This window comes from Elephas maximus, chromosome 16 (genome assembly GCF_024166365.1).
Source record: "Elephas maximus indicus isolate mEleMax1 chromosome 16, mEleMax1 primary haplotype, whole genome shotgun sequence".
NCBI classification, from domain to species: Eukaryota; Metazoa; Chordata; class Mammalia; order Proboscidea; family Elephantidae; genus Elephas; species Elephas maximus.
This window is the reverse complement of record NC_064834.1, coordinates 15,120,245-15,143,820: the sequence shown is the minus strand read 5'-3', so window position 1 is coordinate 15,143,820 and position 23,576 is coordinate 15,120,245. Positions and strand designations below refer to the sequence as shown.

General features: G+C 40.2%; 1 protein-coding gene across 1 annotated transcript in view; it reads right to left on the bottom strand.

The window, feature by feature from the left end:
* Positions 1-23,576, bottom strand: part of MICU1 (mitochondrial calcium uptake 1) — a 272,079-nt gene that overhangs the window by 56,486 nt on the left and 192,017 nt on the right. The window contains exon 9 of the mRNA XM_049854813.1: positions 19,347-19,484. Coding sequence (XP_049710770.1) covers positions 19,347-19,484 — 138 coding nt within the window. The remainder of the gene's footprint in view (positions 1-19,346; positions 19,485-23,576) is intronic.

Here is a 23,576-nt window from a genome sequence, read left to right as displayed (position 1 = left end):
AAGGAGAATTTAAGTAAACGCCTAGAACATAGAAGGTACTCAGTAAATGTACTAAGAAGTCCTTAGTTAGCTGGCAAGGCTTGTTACTACAGAATCAGCGGTAATGAATTTATTCTATGAAGCTCTCTTTTCTTGTATGTGCAGGACCTTGAGGGATAAAAAGTAGGAAAAAGGCTGGGGCGTATGAAATTCACTGGGAAAAAAGTCAGAAATACAGTAGGGAAAAAAAAACAAAACAAAGAAACCCATGAAACGAAGTCTCTTAATAATAACTCACATGTAACTCCTTGTCATGGGGAAGTACAGGTTTCAAAGCTATCTGGTAAAACAAAGCTGATCAGTGAGTAGAATTCTAGTCTTTTTAGTTTAATGGCCACACCTCAGGCCCTATGCTTCACAGCAACTTTGGTGGGCCCCTAGTAATTGGAGTTAATGAGAGTTTTTCAGGGGCTCTGCGAGCCATGTTTCTAGAATCTGAGATTTCACAGATGACTAAAGTGGTCCAACTCTCAAAACGTCTGTGGGAAGAAGTGAACAAAGAGAGCCCACATGTATGTTATCCACAGATAATATGAAAAATTAATCATCAAATAGTTTATTAGAACTGCTGATAATTATTAACCCTGCTTAACAGCTAGCAGCAATATTAGTAAGCAATAATATACACACAAGGCTGTTGGGGAGAGGGTTTTGAGAAGAAACACTGAGCAAAAGCAAGCAGCTTTATAATCTCTTCTGTCGAAATCCTACTCTGCCTTTAAGGCCAAGTTCAAATTCCACCTCCTCCATGAGATCTTAGTCTCTTCAGTTGGTTCCAATCTTTCTCATCAGTGCTCCAAATGGATCTCGTACCTTTATTAGAGTAACACATTCATCAACATATCTGACAAGCATTTGCCTACGTGACCCTCACTATACTGAGGACCTGCAAAGATGAGTAAGACTGTGCTCAACAGGCTTCAAGTTGAGTGAGTTGCCTTGCATTATATTTACTTGTTTAATGTCTATCTCCCTCCACTAGGAATATAAGTTCTATGAGGGCAGAGACTTGGTTTTCTCACTGCCGTATTCCCAGTATTCGGAAGAGTGCTTGGCACACAGTAGGTGCTCAATAAATATTTATGAAGTTATAGTTCTTTGCATACATATTTTTCTCTTACTAGATTATTACGGACATTTCTTGAGCACAGGGGATACTTTTGTTCATCTTTTACCTTTCTCACAGAATCTGGTTTAAGTGTCTTGCATATAGCAACGTCTGGCCATTGAACTGAATTGTAACATTTTTCCCCCCCAGAAACAGAGATGTTTACTTAAATATTGTTACAGTATAATCAATTAGTAAAGCAACCATTGATAAATATAGTTTTGATCTTCTTAAGCGAAAGGGAGTTTCTTTCTCTGGACATAAAAACCATCTCTGAGGCTGTGAGACTGCACACAGTATTTTAATGGGTGGTATCATTCCCAGGGACACAGACATGCTTCTGAGATGGAAAATATTCTCTCTGTTGAGATTTCTTATTCACCCAGTTAGAAGGTCCAGTGCAGAAATTCTTTCAGTAGCATCAAGAGAAAAAGACACAATAAGATCAGGAAAAGCCTACAATAGGATTGTCACCCAAAGGAATGTTGCACCTGCAGGACCATCAGGACCTGCTGGAGGCTCTGGGTCTGCTCTGAGGTTTGATCCTCCTGGTGGTTGAGATATGAAGAGCAGGTGATGAAGAAGCTGCCAGGCCAGTAGGGAGAATGGTTGGACTAGACCACAGATTCCAGGGCTTCTTGGCACTATCTCCTTCCTGTCACTCTAAAGGACTTGACCTTGGATCCCAATCAGGACTGAGCACGTGAGGGTCACGAGAAGGATCCAGGGGCTCAGCGTGATGGCTGCAGCATCGGTTTGGATTGTCACTGAGGCCAAGGTGACTTGTGCTGTTGGGTCTGGCATTTTCTCCCAGTGCCCCCAAAACTTCTCAAGCCATCTATGGTAGTCTCCCTCTGAGATTCTCTTGAAGAACTTGTTCAAATTCCTGCTCTTCTCCCATATCTCCCTCATCAATCAGGATCCAGGATGCCCTTCTGTCCACTTCATGTTCTCTGAGTCAAAGAGGAGGAATATGTATCTGTCAAAGCCGAGCTGCCGGAATACTCTGGCGCATTCACTCTCTTCATGCTGACAACACATTCTGGCCTGCAGGGTGAAAGGAGCCCTGATTGTGTAATTCTCCAGTTTAATGTCAGGCAGAAGCTGTTGGAACTCATCTGCTACATTTCTCAGAGTTTCAGTCTGATCTTTCCACTTCTTTGTGCCATTTACTTTAATTCCCGGGGGACTGAAGGTCATGACATTGTTGCTGCCATAGTCACAGTGAAGAAAAGTCCTTCTATCCACCTGGCCTTGAATCTCACATCATTGCTGTCCAGATGAGAAGTCGTAGCAAAGGCAGCGTGCATTGATTGGTGCTGCTGGGGGTCCAGGAGGCTGGGAGTGAACGGGGTGCTCGGAGCCAGCGCCATGAGGTCCTGCTGCCTGAGCGGCAAGTTAACTCTGAGTGCACAGCCTTGTGCAGAGCCTTGCGGGCAATCGGAATTATAACTTTTTAATTGCATCCTTAAGTCTAGAAATTATTAAAGTAGATCAGCTTCAACACCCATAACACAGAGAACCACCACTGTGAATTAAATCTATGAGATCTCAGAAACTCTGCCTTTGTTAAAAAAAAAAATACACAGCCATTACTCAAAGCGAGAGTAGAGTAATTTTCCCATGTATGACAGATTCCCTAATTCTTCGAGCTATTACTCAGGGATAATGCAGCTAAAGACACCGATGGACCACAGCACCTTCAGAGCAGTGGGTCACAAGCCTAGCTGCACAATGGAATCAACTGGGGAACCTATTTAAAAAAAAAAAAACACTGGGTGGCGGGGCCAAGATGGCAGAGTAGTGAGATGTTTCCTGTGGTCCCTCTTACAACAAAGACCTGAAAAACAAGTGAGTCAATTATATATGACAAGCTAGGAGCCCTGAACATCAAAGACAAAGCTGAGGAATCAGATTGAGCGGCAGAGGAGAAAGAAATGGTTCAGAAGCAGCAAGGGGTTGCCAGACCTCACCCAGTGGGAACTGGCACCCTGCAGGCCAATTCCACTGCCACAAGCGCGGTGAGGCAAGCAGACGCATTTGGGACACATTTTCCACATTGGGACAGGCTGAAGGCCAAGAGTCTGCTCAACGTCCAGAATAAGCGAGAAGTCGCTCTCAATTGGCAAATAAGTACCACCGCAGAGCCTATCGTGATCCAAAAATAGCCCTTCAGGAGAAACCTCTCTCCCACTTATCTGCTCCCTTCCCTCTTTGCACTGGGTCCCAGCTGGCTGCATCTCCTGGGCCAGAAGAAGGACCTTGCACTCGCCCTGAACAATTCTCCCAGCCTTGGAGAGGGAACAAATTAACAAACAGGGAAAAAACGATCTGCCAGCTCCCCTAAGCCGGGAACTCAGGGCACAAACAGCTCCTCGGCCTAGGCACAGGCATAAGGGGTTCATGGACTTTGAATGCCTTTCACCCCTGCATAGACCTGTGTGGGCCCATTTCAACAGCATAGGCCCTCGTTAGCACAGTACAACAGGGTATATACCTGAAGTCTAACTTCAACAGTTTCAGCTACATGGTGGAGAGGTAGTTTCATGATATTTGACACTGTTCTGCCTATTAAGCAGGATCCTCTCCTACCCACATCAGGTGCCTGAGGACTGGTGGCTCCACCCATGACACCTAGCCACCTGCAACAAGGGTCCAAGAATAAGGGATGCCTCCCAGTCCTTACAGCCGAGAGCACTGGGTGCCCATAGTCCAGATATGAAATCCACCGACCTGGGTGCTCTAGGGAACACGGACATGCTTTCCTCCCAGACATTCAGGGACAGTTGTTGGCCCTATGCATTGCTCAGTGCGTGACCCCCGATATAGCCAGGTACCTGTGCCTACACCAATCACCCCTGCTCATCTGGGACTGTGAGTGGTAGCTTGCACCACACACTTGGTGACTATCTGGACATCTGAGCTGAATCAATACAAGAAAAGTGAATGGATTTCTGGGCTTACATACCTAGTAACAGCTCTAACCACCTGGGGACAGGACGTTAGAGGTCCAAAGGTGCCAATAATGAAAACTAGCTCACTTGAACAGACTATCTGAGCATATAAAAACCAAACAAAACAAGAAGCTAGGACACAGTAAGCAAACATAACCAGATACAATAACTTACTGATGGCTCAGAGACAACCAAAAAAAAAAAACCAAACCCAGTGCTGTTGAGTGGATTCCAACTCATAGCGACCCCATAGGACAGAGTAGAATGGCCCCATAAAGTTTCCAGGGAGCACCTGGAGGATTCGAACTGCCGACCCTTGGGTTAGCAGCTGTAGCACTTAACCACTACGCCACCAGAGTTTCCCTCGGGAGCAACAGTCGGTATCAAATCACATAAAGAAGTAGACCACAATGGCTTCAGCAAGCTCCCAAAGCAAAGAATCAAGAAATCTTCTGGATGAAGTGAACTTCCTGGAATAACTGGAGGACGAATACAATAGATTAATATACAGAACTCTTCAAGAAATCAGGAAGAAGATCAGGCAAAATGCAGAACAAGCCAAGGAATGCACAGACAAAGCATTAGAGGAACTTAAGCAGATTAGACAAGAGCATAACAACAAATTTAATACGCTAAAGGAATCCACAGAGAGACAGCAAACAGAAATTCAGAAGATTAACAATAAAATTTCGGAACTAGACAATTCAATAAAAAGTTGTAAAAGCTGAATTGAGGCAATGGAAGTCAGAATTAGTGACAGTGGAGATAAAGCACTTGGTACCAACATATTTGAGGAAAAATCAGATAAAAGAATTAAAAAAAATGAAGAAACCATAAGAATTATGTGGAACTCTATCAAGAGGAATAACTTATGAGTAACTGGAATACCAGAAGAGGGGTGGATAACAGATATACGGAGAGAATTGCTGAAGATTTGTTTGCAGAAAACTTCCTTGATATCGTGAAAGATAAGAAGATATCTATCCAAGATGCTCATCAAACCCCGCATAAGGTAGATCCCAAAATTAAGTCACCAGGACGTATCATAATCACATTTGCCAAAACCAAAGATAAAGAGAGAATTTTAAGAGCGGCTAGGGATAAACAAAAAGTCACCTACAAAGGAGAGGCAATAAGACTAAGCTCAGACTACTCAGCAGAAACCAGGCAGGCAAGAAGGCAATGGGCTAACATATACAAAGCCTTGAAAGAAAAAAATTGCCAACCAAGAATTATATGTCCAGCAAAACTGTCTCTCAAATATAAAGGTGAAATTAGGACATTTCCAGACAAACAGAAGTTTAGGGAATTTGCAAAAACCAAACCAAAATTACAAGAAATACTAAAGGGAGTCCTCCAGTTAGAAAGTCAGTAACATCAGATAATGACCCAAAACTAGAACACAGGACAGAGCAACCAGATATCAATCCAGATAGGGAAATCACAAAAATAAATCAAAGCTAAAATGCTCAAAACAGGGAAACAGAGATGTCATTACGTAAAAGATGCAAAATTAAGACAAAGAAGAGGGACTAAAAAATGTAGTGATAGATCTTTCATATGGACAGGAAGTCAAGGTGATATAAAGAAATAAAAGATTGGCTTAAACTTAGAAAAATAGAGGTAAATATTAAGGTAACCACAAAGAAAACTAACAATCCTACACATCAAAATAAAAAACAAGAAAAACATGAAGGTGCAGCAAATACAAAATCAACAATGAACGAGAAGAAAATACATAAAAAACCCTTACTTAGCACAGAAAATTCAGAACAAAGAAACTGTCAACAACACACACACAAGACATCAAAATGACAGCACTAAATGCATAAAATATAATTACGCTGAATATAATGGACTAAATGCACCAATAGAGTGGCAGAATATTTAAAAAACATGATCCGTCTATATGCTGCCCAGAAGAGACACACCTTAGATTTAAAGACACAAACTAAAACTCAAAGGATGGAAAAAAATATATCAAGCAAACAACAATCAAAAATGAGCAGGAGTGGCTATATAAATTTCCGACAAAACAGACTTTAAAGTACAAGCTACCACAAAGGATAAGGAAGGACACTGTCACAGATTGAATTGTGTCCTCCCAAACTGTCAACTTGGCTAGGTCATGATTCCCTTGTATGACTGTATGATTGTCTACCATTTTATCACCTGATGTGATTTCCCTATGTGTTATAAATCCTATCACTATGATATAATAAGATGGACTCCCAACCCAACACCCAGTGCCGTAGATGGATTAGTGGCAGTTATATTGATGAGGTCTACAAGATTAGGTAATGTCTTAAGCCAATCTCTTTTGAGATATAAAAGAGAGATGTGAGTAGAGCGTGTCCTTTGGACCTGAGGTTTCTGTGCTGAGATGCTCCCAGACCAAGGGAAGACTGATGACAAGGACCTTCCTCCACAGCCGACAGAGGGAGAATGCCTTCTCCTGGAGCTGCTGCCCTGAATTTGGACTTGTAGCCTACAAGACTGTGAGAGAATAAAATTTCTCTTTGTTCAAGCCACCCACTTGTGGTATTTCTGTTATGGCAGCACTAGATGACTAAAACAGACACTATATAATGATTAAAAGGTCAATACACCAGGAGGACATACCCATAATATTCATGCATCTAATGGCAGGGTTTCAAAGTACATAGAAAAAACTCTGACAGCATTGAAAAGAGAGATAGACAGCTCTACAATAACAGTAGGAGACTTCAACACACCACTTTCTTTCAATGAAGGACAGAACATCCAGAAAAAAGCTCAATAAAGACACAGAAGATCTAAATGCCACAATCACCAACTTGAACTCATGGACATATACAGGACACTCCACCCAACAGCAGCCAAGTATGCTTTCTTTTCCAATGCACATGGAACATTCTCCAGAATGGACCACACACTAGGCCATAAAGCAAGCCTTAAAAGAATCCAAAACATCAAAATATTATAAAGCATCTTTTCTGACCATAAAGTTATAAAGTAGAAACCAGTAACAGAAAAAGCAAGGAAAAAAAATCAAACACACGGAAACTAAACAACACCTTGCTCAAAAACTACTGGGTTATAAAAAAAATTAAGGATGGAATAAAGAAATTCATAGAATCAAATGAGAATGAAAACACATCCTACCAGAACCTTTGGGACACAGCAAAAGCAGTGCCAGGAGGTCATTTTATAGTCTTAAAAGCACAGATCCAAAAAGAAGAAATGGCCCAAATCAAAGAATTAACCCTACAATTTGAACAAACAGAAAGACAACAGCAAAAAAACCCTTGGGCACCAGAAGAAAGCAAATAATAAAAATTAGAGCAGAACTAAATGAAATAGAGAGTAGAAAATCAACTGAAAGAGTTAACAAGACCAAAAGCTGGTTCTTTGAAAAGATCAATAAAATCAATAAGCCACGGGCCAAACTGACAAAAGAAAAACAGGAGAGGAAGCAAATAACCCAAATAAGAAATGAGATAGGCGATAGCACAAGAGACCCAACTGAAACTAAAAGAATCATAGCAGAATACTATGAAAAACTATAACAAATTTGAAAACCTAGAGGAAACGGACAAATTCCTAGAAGCACACTAGCTATCTAAACTAACATAAACAGAGGTAGAACAAGTAAATAAACCTACAACAAAGGAAGAGACTGAAAAGGTAATTAAAAAACTCCCAACAAAATAAAAGCCCTGGCCCTGATGGCTTCACTGGAGAATTCTACCAAACTTTCAGAGAAGAGTTAACACCACTACTACCAAAGGTGCTTCAAAGCATAGAAAAGGATGGAATGCTCCTAAACTCATTCTATGAAGCCAGCATAACCTTGATACCAAAACCAGGTAAAGACACCATAAAAAAAGAAAATTACAGACCAATATATCTCATGAACTTAGATACAAAAATTCTCAACAAAATTCTAGCCAACAGAATTCAAAAACATATAAAAAAAAATAATAATTCACCATGACCAAAAGAGATTCATACTAGGTATGCAGAGATGGTTCAACATTAGGAAAACAATCAACGTAATCCATCACATAAATAAAAGACGAGAATCACACGATCTTTTCAATTGATGCAGAAATCTGACAGAGTCCAACACCCATTCATGATAAAAACTCTCAGCAAAATAGGAATCGAAGGGAAATTCCTCAACATTTATACAAAGCCAACAGCTGACATCATCCTAAATGGAGAGAGTCTGAAAGCGTTCCCTTTGAGAATGGGAACCAGGCAAGGATGCCATTTATCACCACTCTTATTCAACATTGTGCTGGAGGTCCTAGCCAGAGCAATTAGGCTAGAAAAAGAAATAAAGGGCATCCAAATTGGTAAGGAAGAAGTAAAAGTATCTCAATTTGCAGATGATATGATCTTATACATCGAAAACCCCAAAGAATCTATAAGAAAACTACTGAAACTAATATATAAGATTTCAGCAAAGTCTATAGGGTCGCTATGAGTCGGAATCGACTCGACGGCACTGGGTACTGGGTATCAGGGTACAAGATAAACATACAAAAATCAGTTGGATTCCTCTACACGAACAAAGAGAACTGTGAAGAAATCACCAAATCAACATCATTTACAGAAGCCCCCAAGAAGATAAAATACTTAGGAACAAATCTAACCAGAGACATAAATGCCCTATACAAAGAAAACTACAAGATACTACTGCAGGAAACCAAAAGAGACCTACATAAGTGGAAAAATATACCTTGCTCATGGATAGGAAGACTCAGCATCATGAAAATGTCTATTCTACCAAAAGTGATCTACAGATACAATGCAATTCTGATCCAAATTCCAACGACATTTTTTAATGAGATGGAGAAACAAATCATCAACTTCATAAGGAAAGGGAAAAGGCCCCGGATAAGTAAAGCATTACTGAAGAAGAAGAACAAAGTGGGAGGCCTCACTCTACCTGATTTTGGAACCTATTATACTGCCACAGTAGTCAAAACAGCCTGGTACTGGTCCAATAACAGGTACATAGACCAGTGGAACTAAATTGAGAATCCAGACATAAATACATCCATCTATGAGCAGGTGATGTTTGACAAAGGCCCAAAGTCCATTAAATGGTGAAAAGATAGTCTCTTTAACAAATGGTGCTGGCATAACTGGATATCCATCTGCAAAAAAATGAAACAAGACACGTAATTCAAACCATGTACAAAAACTAACTCAAAATGGATGAAAGACCTAAATATAAAATCTAAAATGATAAAGGTCATGGAAGAAAAAATAGGTACAATGCTAGGAGCCCTAATACATGGCATGAACAGTATACTAAACATTACTAATAATGTACAAACACTGGAAGAGAAACTAGATAACTGGGATCTCCTAAAAATTAAACACTTATGCTCATCCAAAGACTTCACCAAAAGAGTAAAAAGACAACCTACAGACTTGGAAAAAATTTTTGGCTACAACAAATCCAATCAGCATCTAATCTCTAAAATCTACAAGATACTGTGAAACCTCAACAACAAAAAGACAAATAACCCAATTAAAAAACGGGCAAAGGATATGAATAGGCACTTCACCAAAAAAACATATTCAGGCAACTAACAGATACATGAGGAAATACGATCATTAGCCATTCAAGAAAAAAAAAATAAACCTAGTGCCGTCGAGTCAATTCTGACTCGTAGTGACCCTATAGGACAGAGTAGAACTGCCCTGTAGAGTTTCCAAGGAGCGCCTGGCAGATTTGAACTGCCGACCCTTTGGTTAGCAGCCGTAATACTTAACCACTACGCCACCAGGGTTTCCCGTTAGCCATTAGAGAAACTCAAATCAAAACTATGAGATACCATCTCACTGCAACAAGGCCGGCACTAATCCAAAAAACACAAAATAATAAATGTTGGAGAGATTGTGGAAAGACTGGAACACTTACACACTGCTGGTGGGAATGTAAAATGATACAATCATTTTGGAAATCAACTTGGTGCTTCCTTAAAAAGCTAGAAGTAGAACTAACAAAAGATCCAGCAATCCCACTCCTTGGAAATATCCTAGAGAAATAAGAGCCTTCAAATGAACAGATAATATGCACACCCATGTTCACTGCAGCACTGTTTACAATAGCAAAAAGATGGAAACAACCAAGGTGCCCATCAACAGATGAAAAGACAAACAAATTATGGTATATTCACACAATGGAATACTATGCAACGATAAAGAACAACGATGAATCCATGAAACATCTCATAACATGGATGAATCTGGAAGGCATTATGCTGAATGAAATTGGTCATTCACAAAAGGACAAATACTGTATGACAAGAACTCAAGAAAAGGTTTAAACACAGAAAACATTCTTTGATGGTTACGAGGGTGGGGAAGGAGGGAGAGGAGTATTAGCTAACTACAAGAATCATTTTAGGTGAAGGGAAGGACAACAGACAATACAGGGGAAGTCAGCACAACTGGACTAGTTCAAAAGGTAAAAAGTTTCTTAATACAACCATACACTTTGAGGGACAGAGTAGCAGGGGTGGAGGTCTGGGGACCACGGTTTTAAGGGACATCTACGTCAACTGGCATAACAAAGTGTATTAAGAAAACATTCTGCATCCCACTTTGGTGAGTGGCATCTGGGGTCTTAAAAGCTAGCAAGTGGCCATCTAAGATGCATCAATTGGTCTCAACCCACCTGGAGCAAAGGAGAATGAAGAACACCAAAGACACAAAGAAAATATGAGCCCAAAAGACAGACAGGGCCACATAAATCAGAGACTCCATCAGCCTGAGACCGGAAGAACTAGATGGTATCCAGCTACCACCAATGACTGCCCTGACAGGGAACACAACAGAGAATTCCTGATGAACAGGGGAAAAGTGGGATGCAGTCCTCAAATTCTAGTAAAAATACCAGACTTAATGGTTTGACTGGGACTGGAGGGACCCCACAAGTCACGGCCCCTGGACTCACTGTTAGCCCAAAACTAAAACCATTCTCAAAGCCAACTCTTCAGACAAAGATTAGACTGGACTATAATACATAAAATGATACTGGTGAGGAGTGTGCTTCTTAGCTCAAGTGGACACATGAGACTATGTAGGCAGCTCCTATCTGGAGGCGAGATGAGAATGCAGAGGGGACAGGAGCTAAATGGACATGGGAAATACAGGGTGGAGAGAAGGAGTGTGCTGTCACATTGTAGGGAGAGCAACTAGGGCAACATAACAATGTGTGTATAAGTTTTCGTATGAGAAACTGACTTGAACTGTAAACTTTCACTTAAAGCATGATTAAAAAAAGGGGGAGGGAGGAACTACGCCTGGGCCCAACCTACTGAGCTTCTGATTTAACTGGTTTGAAGAGGGCTCTAGCAACCATATTTCTTAAAAGTTCCCCAAGTGATCCTAAAGTCAGGCCAGGATCGAGGAGCACTGCTTTAGAGGAAGGGTATGGTTAGGAGAAGGAGCATTTTGCCATGCAAAGGACAAGCTCTGCAACAGAAAGCCTTGGATTTTAGTCCAGACCCTGGGTGTGTCATTAATTTCTCTCTGTGTGTCTCTAGATTCTCAAAGGCAAGACAAGATCTAACAAGGCTGTTAGAAAGACAGAACAAGAAAAATGGCTGTGAAGCATTGCATGGTCATCAAGTACCATGTAAATGCTTATTTAATACCACTACTTGGACCTTCAATCTTTTAGGTCTGGTTTGATATCCTGATACGGAATTGAACACAGAAACTGATTAGCATGAGCCAAATGAAAACTTACACTTTCATGTTAACAAATCCAAAATGAAATAAAAGAAGCAATTAGAAAGCCGACAGTGATTCCCTCTTAAAGGGAAATGGTCCTAACCAGATGGACTGGTAACCTTAGGCACAAAGGCCCTGCATTAACTCTCATTTTAGTTAACTGCTGTGTTCATAAACTATTTATTCAAAATGAGAGGACAATCAATCTCAATCTTCTTGTTCAAACAGGCTAGAAATTCTGGGGCAGAAGTAATCGAACACCCTAGATTTTCATCATCTGATAAAGTTTGCCCTTTCACTTTAGAACTCTTTTGCAAGGTCTTCAGGTTCTAAGTTAATTCCTACGAAAGCTAAAATACTCTTTTCTTTCAAGAATGATGTCTCTAACACACCTAATTCATTGCTTTTAAGTATAAATTCATAATAAAATAATGAATTAGTCTACTATGATAGATAATGAATTGAAGGTCAAATCAATGTCTGGACCAAGCTGTAAAAATCAGTCTTTCTGGTCAAAAGACAGGAGTGTTTCCTAATACAAACACTATGCATCCAGCACAAGGACAAGAAAATTCATCTAACCATTTGCAATCAATTTTTTGAAATTATGATTTCCAACAGATACGAGCTGTGCGTTGGGTAGTACAGAAATGCTGTCTGGGAGCAAAGTATTGTCCTCTGTCACTCTCTGCTAATGATCCTCAACCCCTTTCCCCCCTTACCCCCAACCAACAGAACACCTGCTGTGGGAACAGGCAGGACTGTGCTCAGAGGAGCTGACATTTTGTCTCGGAGCCCAGCCTGGTTCAGAGGCACTTTCAAGCTTCTCAACATTCAACACCAGGAGCTAAAAGGCTGCCTGATAAGCATTTTTTTTTTTTTTTATTAACTTTTATTGAGCTTCAAGTGAACGTTTACAAATCAAGTCAGTCTGTCACATATAAGTTTATATACATCTTACTCCTTACTCCCACTTGCTCTCCCCCTATTGAGTCAGCCCTTCCAGTCTCTCCTTTCGTGACAATTTTGCCAGCTTCCAACTCTCTCTATCCTCCCATCCCCCCCTCCAGACAGGAGATGCCAACACAGTCTCAAGTGTCCACCTGATATAATAAGCTCACTCTTCTTCAGCATCTCCTACCCACTCTCCAGTCCCGTTCATGTCTGATGAGTTGTCTTCGGGAATGGTTCCTGTCCTGTGCCAACAGAAGGTTTGGGGACCATGACCGCCGGGATTCCTCTAGTCACAGTCAGACCATTAAGTATGGTATTTTTATGAGAATTTGGGGTCTGCATCCCACTGATCTCCTGCTCCCTCAGGAGATCTCAATTGTGCTCCCTGTCAGGTCAGTCATCGATTGTGGCCGGGCACCAACTAGTTCTTCTGTCTCAGGATAAGGTAGGTCTCTGGTTCACGTGCCCCCTTCTGTCTCTTGGGCTCTTAGTTGTCGTGTGACCTTGGTGTTCTTCATTCTCCCTTGATCCAGGTGGGTTGAGACCAACTGACATCTTAGATGGCCGCTTGTTAGCATTTAAGACCCCAGACGCCACATTTCAAAGTGGGATGCAGAATGTTTTCATAATAGAATTATTTTGCCAATTGACTTAAAAGTCCCCTTAGAGCATGGTTCCCAAACCCCCGCCCTTGCTCCGCTGACCTTTGAAGCATTCAGTTTATCCCGGAAACTTCTTTGCTTTTGGTCCAGTCCAATTGGGCTGACCTTCCATGTATTGAGTGTTGTCCTTCCCTTCACCTAAAGCAGTTTTTATCTACTAACTAATCAGTAAAATACCCTCTCCCTCCCTCCCTCCTTCCCCCCTTCGTAACCACAAAAGTATGTGTTCTTCTCAGTTTATACTATTTCTCAAGATCTTATAATAGTGGTCTTATACAATATTTGTCCTTTTGCCTCTGACTGATTTCGCTCAGCATAATGCCTTCCAGGTTCCTCCATGTTATGAAATGTTTCACAGATTCGTCACTGTTCTTTATTGATGCGTAGTATTCCATTGTGTGAATATACCACAGTTTATTTACCCATTCATCCGTTGATGGACACCTTGGTTGCTTCCAGCTTTTTTGCTACTGTAAACAGTGCTGCAATAAACATGGGTGTGCATATATCTGTTTCTGTGAAGGCTCTTGTTTCTCTAGGGTATATTCCGAGGAGTGGGATTTCTGGGTTGTATGGTAGTTCTATTTCTAACGGTTTAAGACAACGCCAGATAGATTTCCAAAGTGGTTGTACCATTTGACATTCCCACCAGCAGTGTATAAGAGTTCCAATCTCTCCGCAGCCTCTCCAACATTTATTATTTTGTGTTTTTTGGATTAATGCCAGCCTTGTTGGAGTGAGATGGAATCTCATCGTAGTTTTAATTTGCATTTCTCTAATGACTAATGATCGAGAACATTTTCTCATGTGTCTGTTAGCTGCCTGAATATCTTCTTTAGTGAAATGTGTGTTCATTTCCTTTGCCCACTTCTTGATTGGGTTGTCTTTTTGTGGTTAAGTTTTGACAGAATCATGTAGATTTTAGAGATCAGGCGCTGGTCGGAGATGTCATAGCTGAAAATTCTTTCCCAGTCTGTAGGTGGTCTTTTTACTCTTTTGGTGAAGTCTTTAGATGAGCATAGGTGTTTGATTTTTAGGAGCTCCCAGTTATCCGGTTTCTTTTCATCATTTTTGGTAATGTTTTGTATTCTGTTTATGCCTTGTATTAGGGCTCCTAGGGTTGTCCCTATTTTTCTTCCATGATCTTTATCGTTTTAGTCTTTATGTTTAGGTCTTTGATCCACTTGGAGTTAGTTTTTGTGCTTGGTGTGAGGTATGGGTCCTGTTTCATTTTTTTGCAAATGGATATCCAATTATGCCAGCACCATTTGTTAAAAAGACTATCTTTTCCCCAGTTAACTGACACTGGGCCTTTGTCAAATATCAGGTGCTCATATGTGGTTGGATTTATATCTGGGTTCTCAATTCTGTTCCATTGGTCTATGTGCCTGTTGTTGTACCAATACCAGGCTGTTTTGACTACTGTGGCTGTATAATAGGTTCTGAAATCAGGTAGAGTGAGGCCTCCCACTTTCTTCTTCTTTTTCAGTAATGCTTTGCTTATCCGAGGCTTCTTTCCCTTCCATATGAAGTTGGTGATTTGTTTCTCTATCTCCTTAAAAAATGACATTGGAATTTGGATCGGAAGTGCATTTTATGTATAGATGGCTTTTGGTAGAATAGACATTTTTACTATGTTAAGTCTTCCTATCCATGAGAAAGGTATGTTTTTCCACTTAAGTAGGTCCTTTTGAATTTCTTGTAGTAGAGCTTTGTAGTTTTCTTTGTATAGGTCTTTTATATCTTTGGTAAGATTTATTCCTAAGTATTTTATCTTCTTGGGGGCTACTGTGAATGGTACTGATTTGGTCATTTCCTCTTCGGTGTTCTTTTTGTTGATGTAGAGGAATCCAAGTGATTTTTGTATGTTTATCTTAAAACCTGAGACTCTGCCAAACTCTTCTATTAGTTTCAGTAGTTTTCTGGAGGATTCCTTAGGGTTTTCTGTGTATAAGATCATGTCATCTGCAAATAGAGATAATTTTACTTCCTCCTTGTCAATCCGGATGCCCTTTATTTCTTTGTCTAGCCTAACTGCCCTCGCTAGGACTTCTAGCACAATGTTGAATAAGAGCAGTGATAAAGGGCATCCTTGTCTGGTTCCCGTTCTCAAGGGAAATGCTTTCAGGTTCTCTCCGTTTAGAATGATGTTGGCTGTTGGCTTTGCATAGATGCCCTTTATTATGTTGAGGAATTTTCCTTCAATTCCTACTTTGGTGAGAGTTTTTATCATAAAAGGGTGTTGGACTTTGTCAAATGCCTTTTCTGCATCAATTGATACGATCATGTGGTTTTTGTCTTTTGTTTTATTTATGTGATGGATTACATTAATGGTTTTTCTGATATTAAACCAGCCTTGCATACCTGGTATAAAACCCACTTGATCGTGGTGAATTATTTTTTTGGTATGTTGTTGAATTCTATTGGCTAGAATTTTGTTGAGGATTTTTGCATCTATGTTCATGAGGGATATAGGTGTGTAATTTTCTTTTTTTGTGATGTCTTCACCTGGTTTTGGTATCAGGGAGATGGTGGCTTCATAGAATGAGTTAGGTAGTATTCCGTCATTTTCTATGCTTTGAAATACCTTCAGTAGTAGTGGTGTTAACTCTTCTCTGAAAGTTTGGTAGAACTCTGCAGTGAAGCCGTCCGGGCCAGGGCTTTTTTTGGGGGGGAGTTTTTTGATTACCATTTCAATCTCTTTTTTTGTTATGGGTCTATTTAGTTGTTCTACTTCTGAATGTGTTAGTTTAGGTAGGTAGTGTTTTTCCAGGAATTCATCCATTTCTTCCAGGTTTGCAACTTTGTTAGAGTACAATTTTTCATAATAATCTGATATGATTCTTTTAATTTCAGTTGGGTCCGTTGTGATGTGGCCCTTCTCGTTTCTTATTCGGGTTATTTGTTTCCTTTCCTGTATTTCTTTAGTCAGTCTAGCCAATGGTTTATCAATTTTGTTAATTTTTTCAAAGAACCAGCTTTTGGCGTTGTTAATTCTTTCAATTGTTTTTCTGTTCTCTAATTCATTTAGTTCAGCTCTAATCTTTATTATTTGTTTTCTTCTGGTGCCTGATGGGTTCTTTTGTTGCTCACTTTCTATTTGTTCAAGTTGTAGGGACAGTTCTCTGCTTTTGGCTCTTTCTTCTTTTTGTATGTGTGCATTTATCGATATAAATTGGCCTCTGAGCACGGCTTTTGCTGTGTCCCAGAGGTTTTGACAAGAAGCATTTTCGTTCTCGTGCATTCTATGAATTTCCTTATGCCTTCCTTGATGTCTTCTATAACCCAGTCTTTTTTCAGGAGGGTATTGTTCATTTTCCAAGTATTTGATTTCTTTTCCCTAGTTTTTCTGTTATTGATTTCTAGTTTTATTGCCTTGTGGTCTGACAAGATGCTTTGTAATATTTCGATGGTTTGGATTCTGCAAAGGTTTGTTTTATGACCGAATATGTGGTCTATTCTAGAGAATGTTCCATGTGTGCTAGAAAAAAAAAGTATACTTTGCAGCAGTTGGGTGGAGAGTTCTGTATAAGTCAATGAGGTCAAGTTGGTTGATTGTTGTAAGTAGGTCTTCCGTGTCTCTGTTGAGCTTCTTACTGGATGTCCTGTCCTTCTCCCAGAGTGGTGTGTTGAAGTCTCCTACTATAATTGTGGAGGTGTATATCTCACTTTTCAGTTCTGTTAAAATTTGATTTATGTATCTTGCAGCCCTGTCATTGGGTGCATAAATATTTAATATGGTTATGTCTTCCTGATCAATTGTCCCTTTTATCATTATGTAGTGTCCTTCTTTATCCTTTGTGGTGGATTTAACTTTAAAGTCTATTTTGTCAGAAATTAATATTGCTACTCCTCTTCTTTTTTGCTTGTTGTTTGCTTGATATATTTTTTTCCATCCTTTGAGTTTTAGTTTGTTTGTGTCTCTAAGTCTAAGGTGTGTCTCTTGTATGCAGCATATAGACGGATCGTGTTTCTTTATCCAGTCCGAGACTCTCTCTTTATTGGTGCATTTAGTCCATTTACATTCAGCGTAATTATAGATAAATAAGTGTTAAGTGTTGTCATTTTGATGCCCTTTTATGTGTGTTGTTGACAATTTCAGTTTTCCACATACTTTTTTGTAAGCACTTCTTTTTACCAACTTGGGGCAATGCTATTCATACAAGATTTCTTACACAAAGACTAAGCTGAGACAAGCACTATTAACCCTATTTCATTTTTCAGTTACTGAGCCTTTAAAGCAAGAAAGGCCCTTACAGTGAGCATCCAGGCCAAGCCTCTCAATTCATGAGGCCAAATGGTCAAGTGACTTTTCTCATGCCCATGGAAATCTCTGAGGCAAGACTTGAACTCAAAACTTCTAGCTCCATTTCTACTACATCACATTGCCTCAACAATCTCTCATCACATATTTTTAGTGGCAGACCAGTTTCTGGTCATGGTCAGATGGTAATCATTGCCCAGTGGAAATGTCTGTGTGTGTGTATAATCTTTATGAAGATTATAAAGTTAGCTGGCCTCTGCTTCAGTTTGTCCATCCCACCCTGGCAAGCCCCTGATGCTGACTTAGTTCTACCATCTGCCCTTCCCTTTTCCTGCACCAGGTGCAGTTTGGTATTGAAGGGTATCAGAGAGCAGTGTTGACTTGTGCCAATCAAATCCATGGTCTCCAATCTCAATGCTGCTCAAAAAATTCTTGATTATCTTTCTTTTTAAATTCTCTAATGATTTTAATATTGGTCTTTCTGCTTCTATGCTTATTCTTTTCCAAACTATTTTCCTTATAGCAGCTGGGGTTGTCTCTTTAAACAGATACAACCATGTCATTGCAATGTTCACAAGCCTTTGCATTCCCACTGTGCCATAAATAAAATCTAAATTCCTTTCAAGTCTCCAAGGTCCTCCATGCTCCAGCCCTGCTCTTCCTCTCCAACCCCAGGCCATTCTCCTCTTTGCTCAGTATGCTCCAGCCATACTAGTCTCTTTTCAGCTCCTCACACATGCCAGGTTTGTCTTTCCCGGCTCAGAATTTCTGCATATGCTGTTTCCCTCTGCCTGGAACCTCCTCTCTTTTCTTCCTCCTTTTTTGCCTTTCTCCTCTATCTCTGCTTCTTTATTTCTCACTCTAATATGCCTTCCAACCAGACCACCTTAGTGAAACAGCTCTCCCAAAGGTCACCAATTATTACCATTTCACCCAAACCAATAGATGTTGATAGTCTTTATCTTACTGGACCTTCTCTGTAGCATGTGACATGTAGACTCCTCAGTTCCTGAACCCTCTGCATCCTTGGCTTTGATTTCACTGCTGCTCTAGGTATTTCTCTAGCTATTTCTTCTAGATGTCCTTCCTGAGCTGCTTAAGTGTCGGTGTTCCACTGGATTCTATCCTCGGCCCACAGTTCTGTATAATATCCTCCTTGGACAATCTCATGGCCTCATTTCTAATAGTACACTGATGATTGCCAAACTACCTGTCTCTAAGGTAGATTTGAATATTCATCTCCCTTTTGGTAATCTCTAATTGGATAGTGCACAGGCATCTTCAACTCAAGATTTCCAACGGAACTCTATCTTCCCCCTTAAACCAACTTCTCAATCTCAGTTCATGGTGCTGCCCTTAGCCCAAACAATAAACTGGGGAGTCATTCTAGACTCTCCTCTCTTCCTCATCCATTCTCATTTTTTCCTCCCTTTGGATCTGGTATCAGAGATGAATTAATCATAATCCACCTGGTGGATCTGAACTGCTGACATTTTGGTTAGCAGCCGTAGCTCTTTACCACTACACCACCAGGTTTTCCCTGGTTCATGACATACTCTCATCATTACATCAGGACCTTTGCAATAGCCATGTTTCCTTTTGTTTCTAAAGGCAAAGCTGCCTACCTTTCCTTCTTTGAAGTGCTTCTTGAGTTGCTTCTGCATGGCAGTCAGCTTCTTGGACTGCACCCCACTGTAGGCCAGCAGCATGCCACCAAACTGCCTCTCAGTAATTCTCCCATCCACGGGGTCATTGCGTTCAAACTGGAAGGGAAAACAAAAGAGTGTTGTTGGGGTCATATGGAAAATATGTTGCTACAGAATGTAGAATGATCAGGAAATAGTTGATGTCTGGGGTTGTATGATTGAACTACCATTCTCAGTAAGATCTAAAAAAATTATTTGTACTAGAAATAGAAGATCCAGGTTCTTATCCCAGCTTTGCCACTATTTATGACTTCAAGCAGCCCTGGTGGTTCAGTGGTTAAAGTGTTCAGCTGCTAACCAAAGGGTCGGGATTTCGAACCCACCAGTCACTCAGACGGAGAAAGATGTGGCAGTCTGCTTCTATAAAGATTTATAGCCTTGGAAACCCTATGAGACAGTTCTACTCTGTCCTAGAGGGTCACTATAAGTTGGTACCGACTTGACGGCAGTGGGCTTTTTTTTTTTTTTTTGTATTTATGATTTCAGGAAAGTCACCCCACTACGCTGGGCCTCAATTTCTTCAGGGAGAAAAGACAGCTGCTATAACATCTCATCTACCTACAGATCATGAGTATCCCTATAGGGGTTAAAAACAGCTGTAAAATTCCATACGCATTCATGACTTGATTAGTCATAAATGCTCTCTGAATCATCTATACCCTGCTTCTCAGAGAAGACTCAAAAACTAATTATTATAAATTTGATCAATGATACACATGTAAAGTCCTATCAGTTCCTCAATCTGTACTTACTAATATGGCTATACACTCATCTATACCTGTAAGGATTTCAAAGAAGAGTAATGCACTTTCAAGTTTTCCCCAGAGCAGTAACCAAAAGCTAGGACACTGACAGAGCTTGAAAAAAATGCATACAATGCAGCATGCCTTGATTAGACTTGCTCACCACAAAAAAAAAAAAAAAGAAATCATAAAATATACTTAAATATGCAAATGAAAGGTTAAGTACAAAGGGCCTCTCACTAACCTAAGTGATTACGAGAAAACTTAGATCTTCATTTAAAAATGAAGAGAGACAAGAAAGTTACCTCAGTCTCAACTGCAGCGTTAATGACACTTATAAATGTACAATAAAACGGCTAAAGACGTACCCAGAAACCAATTAGTAAGCAAAACAAAGTGAAGATGGTAAAGTTCTCAGTAATTTTATTGGAAAATAATAGCTACCAAGAAACTTTCAGACCCTTCTGTGGCATGGTATAATCCTGTTCTCATAAAAGGATTATAAAACATCATATACATGTGGCGTCTGGGGTCTTAAATGCTAACAAGCGGCCATCTAAGATGCATCAATTGGTCTCAACCCACCTGGATCAAAGGAGGATGAAGAACACCAAGGTCACACGATAACTAAGAGCCCAAGAGACAGAAAGGGCCACATGAACCAGAGACCTACATCATCCTGAGACCAGAAGAACTAGATGGTGCCCGGCCACATCCGATGACTGCCCTGACAGGGAGCACAACAGAGAACTCCTAAGGGAGCAGGAGATCAGTGGGATGCAGACGCCAAATTCTCATGAAAAGACCAGACTTAATGGTCTGACTGAGACTAGAGGAATCCCGGCGGTCATGGTCCCCAAACCTTCTGTTGGCCCAGGACAGGAACCATTCCGGAAGACAACTCATCAGACATGGAAGGGACTGGACAGTGGGTAGAAGAGAGATGCTGATGAAGAGTGAGCTAATTATATCAGGTGGACACTTGAGACTGTGTTGGCATCTCCTGTCTGGAGTGGGGATGGGAGGATAGAGAGAGTTGGAAGCTGACAAAATTGTCACAAAAGGAGAGACTGGAAGGGCTGACTCATTAGGGGGAGAGCAAGTGGGAGTACGGAGTAAGGTGTATATAAACTTATATGTGACAGTCTGACTTGATTTGTAAACATTCACTTGAAGCTCAATAAAAGTTAATAAAATTAAAAAAAAATCATATACATAAGATGTTGCTAAGAAAGGTCATGTCAAAACGTATTTCCCTCCTTTGAATCCATTAGTTCTTAATCATATGCTACCTTCTGAAATGCTTAAAACATTGACCAATTCTTTTTGGTACAGTGACTCTCTGTATTCCACCTTCTTTTCATGCTTCCTGCATCATTCACTATTTTGCCCATAGAATCCTTCAATATTGCAACTTGAGGCTTGATTTTTTCTTCAGTTCTTTCAGCTTGAGAAATGCTAAGCGTGTTCTTCCCTTTTGGTCTTCTAATTCCAGGTCTCTGCACATGTCATTAGAATATTTTACTTTGTCTTCTTGAGCTTGCCCTTTGAAATCTTCTGTTCAGCTCTTTTACTTCATCATTTCTTCCTTTTGCTTTGGCTACTACACATTCAAGAGCAAGTTTCAGAGTCTCTTCTGACATCCATTTTGGTCTTTTCTTTCTTTCCTGTCTTTTTAAATGCCTTCTGTTTTTTCATGCAAGATGTCCTTGATGTCATCCTACAACTTGCCTGGTTTTTGGTCATTAGTGTTCAGTGTGCCACATCTATTCTTGAGATGGTCTGTAAATTCAGGTGGAATATGCTCAAGGTGGTACTTTGGCTCTTGTGGACTTGTTTTTAATTTTCTTCAGCTTCAACTTGAACTTGCAATATGAGCAACTGATGGTCTGTTCCGCAGTTGGCCCTGGCCTCATCCTGACTGATAATATTGAGCTTCTCCATTGTCTCCATAGATGTAGTCAATTTGATTCCTATGTTTTAATAGTAGCAACAATTCACTGAGCACGTACTATGGGCTGGGTACTTTACACAGATATTTTTTAATTTAATCACTACTCTATGGAGCAGATATTATTAGTTCCAGTTTATAGATTAAAAACCGAGGTCACACACAGCTGTATGTGGCAGATCTGGGATTCAAACCCAGCTCTGTGGGTCTAAAGACTACTATTTTGTCCTCCTGAGCAGTAGTGCATATGCATACTGTAGGTCAATACTGTGTTGTTTTGGAAAACTTAAGATGGCCATAGAGTTTAGTCATATTTAAGTGAGAACCGAAACTATTTCCAAAGAAATCAACATCATCAATATTAAGCAAAGGCCTCTTTTTCAACTCAACCACTCAATATTTCATATTTGTTACACCATCACTTCTACAGAGCTGATTAATTTTGACAATACCAAAAGTTTTCAAGATTCAATTTGTTTGATTTATGGTTTAATTTGCTATCCTGAGACAAAATGGAGGACTTACCAAATTTTGCAAATAGGCATACTTTCTACAGTGTTTAGATGGCATTTTCGGTGAAATGTTGTACCGGGCAAAAACTGGAGATGCACAGTTTGTCTACGGACTCCTTCAAGGCAAGTGAAACACACCCGTGGTTCCTGCTCTCTAGGCTAAGGTTTCACACTACAGACTGCTTCACTCTACTCTTATCTGGGAGAGCACACAGCTGTGGGGAAATCCTATTTGTTTGAATTAGATAAGTGTTAAGTTTTATCCCACAAGACAGATTCATGGTTGAAATATTTCTTGCTCATTAATTCTGGCAGCGGCTGCATCTTGCTCAAGGCTTATAAAAGGCCTTTATTTCTCTGTTCTCCTTAGGGGCATAATGCCTCACTTCTGTTACGCTTCGTAGACAGTAAGGATCATTTCCAATGTAGATCCCCAAGTAGCAATCCCAATGCTCAAATTAACATTTCTACTAAAGTTTTCTGAAAACTCTGACTTGTTTTTGGTTATGGTTATTTATTTATTATTTTAAAAAGTGGTTGGAACCCTAAAGGGCTAAAAAAATAAAATAAAATTCAGGTCGTCTGTGTAGTATGGTCCACTTCAAAGTTTACTACTTCCTCTATAATTTGATTTTGGACAGTAACTCTTTTTTTAAGTTTTTAGGTTCTTCTGAGGCATGACTGCCTTATTTCTGAGGTCTTAAACTTGGCTGAAGGTGCGAGGGAGAGAGGTTTCTCTTTACAAATAAATTGCTGAAGGGCACTGATTTCAAAGAATCTGCTACTCATTCAACATTTATTAACTGAAGGCCTGCAGTACTAAGGCTAGGGCGTTCTCAAGAACTTTCCTTAGGGCTAAGTTTTCAAGGGCAACAGCTAGATATCACATAGCCGTAGGGCTGAAGTGTGTATCTGAAGCTCAGACAACCTGTGGGCACACTCC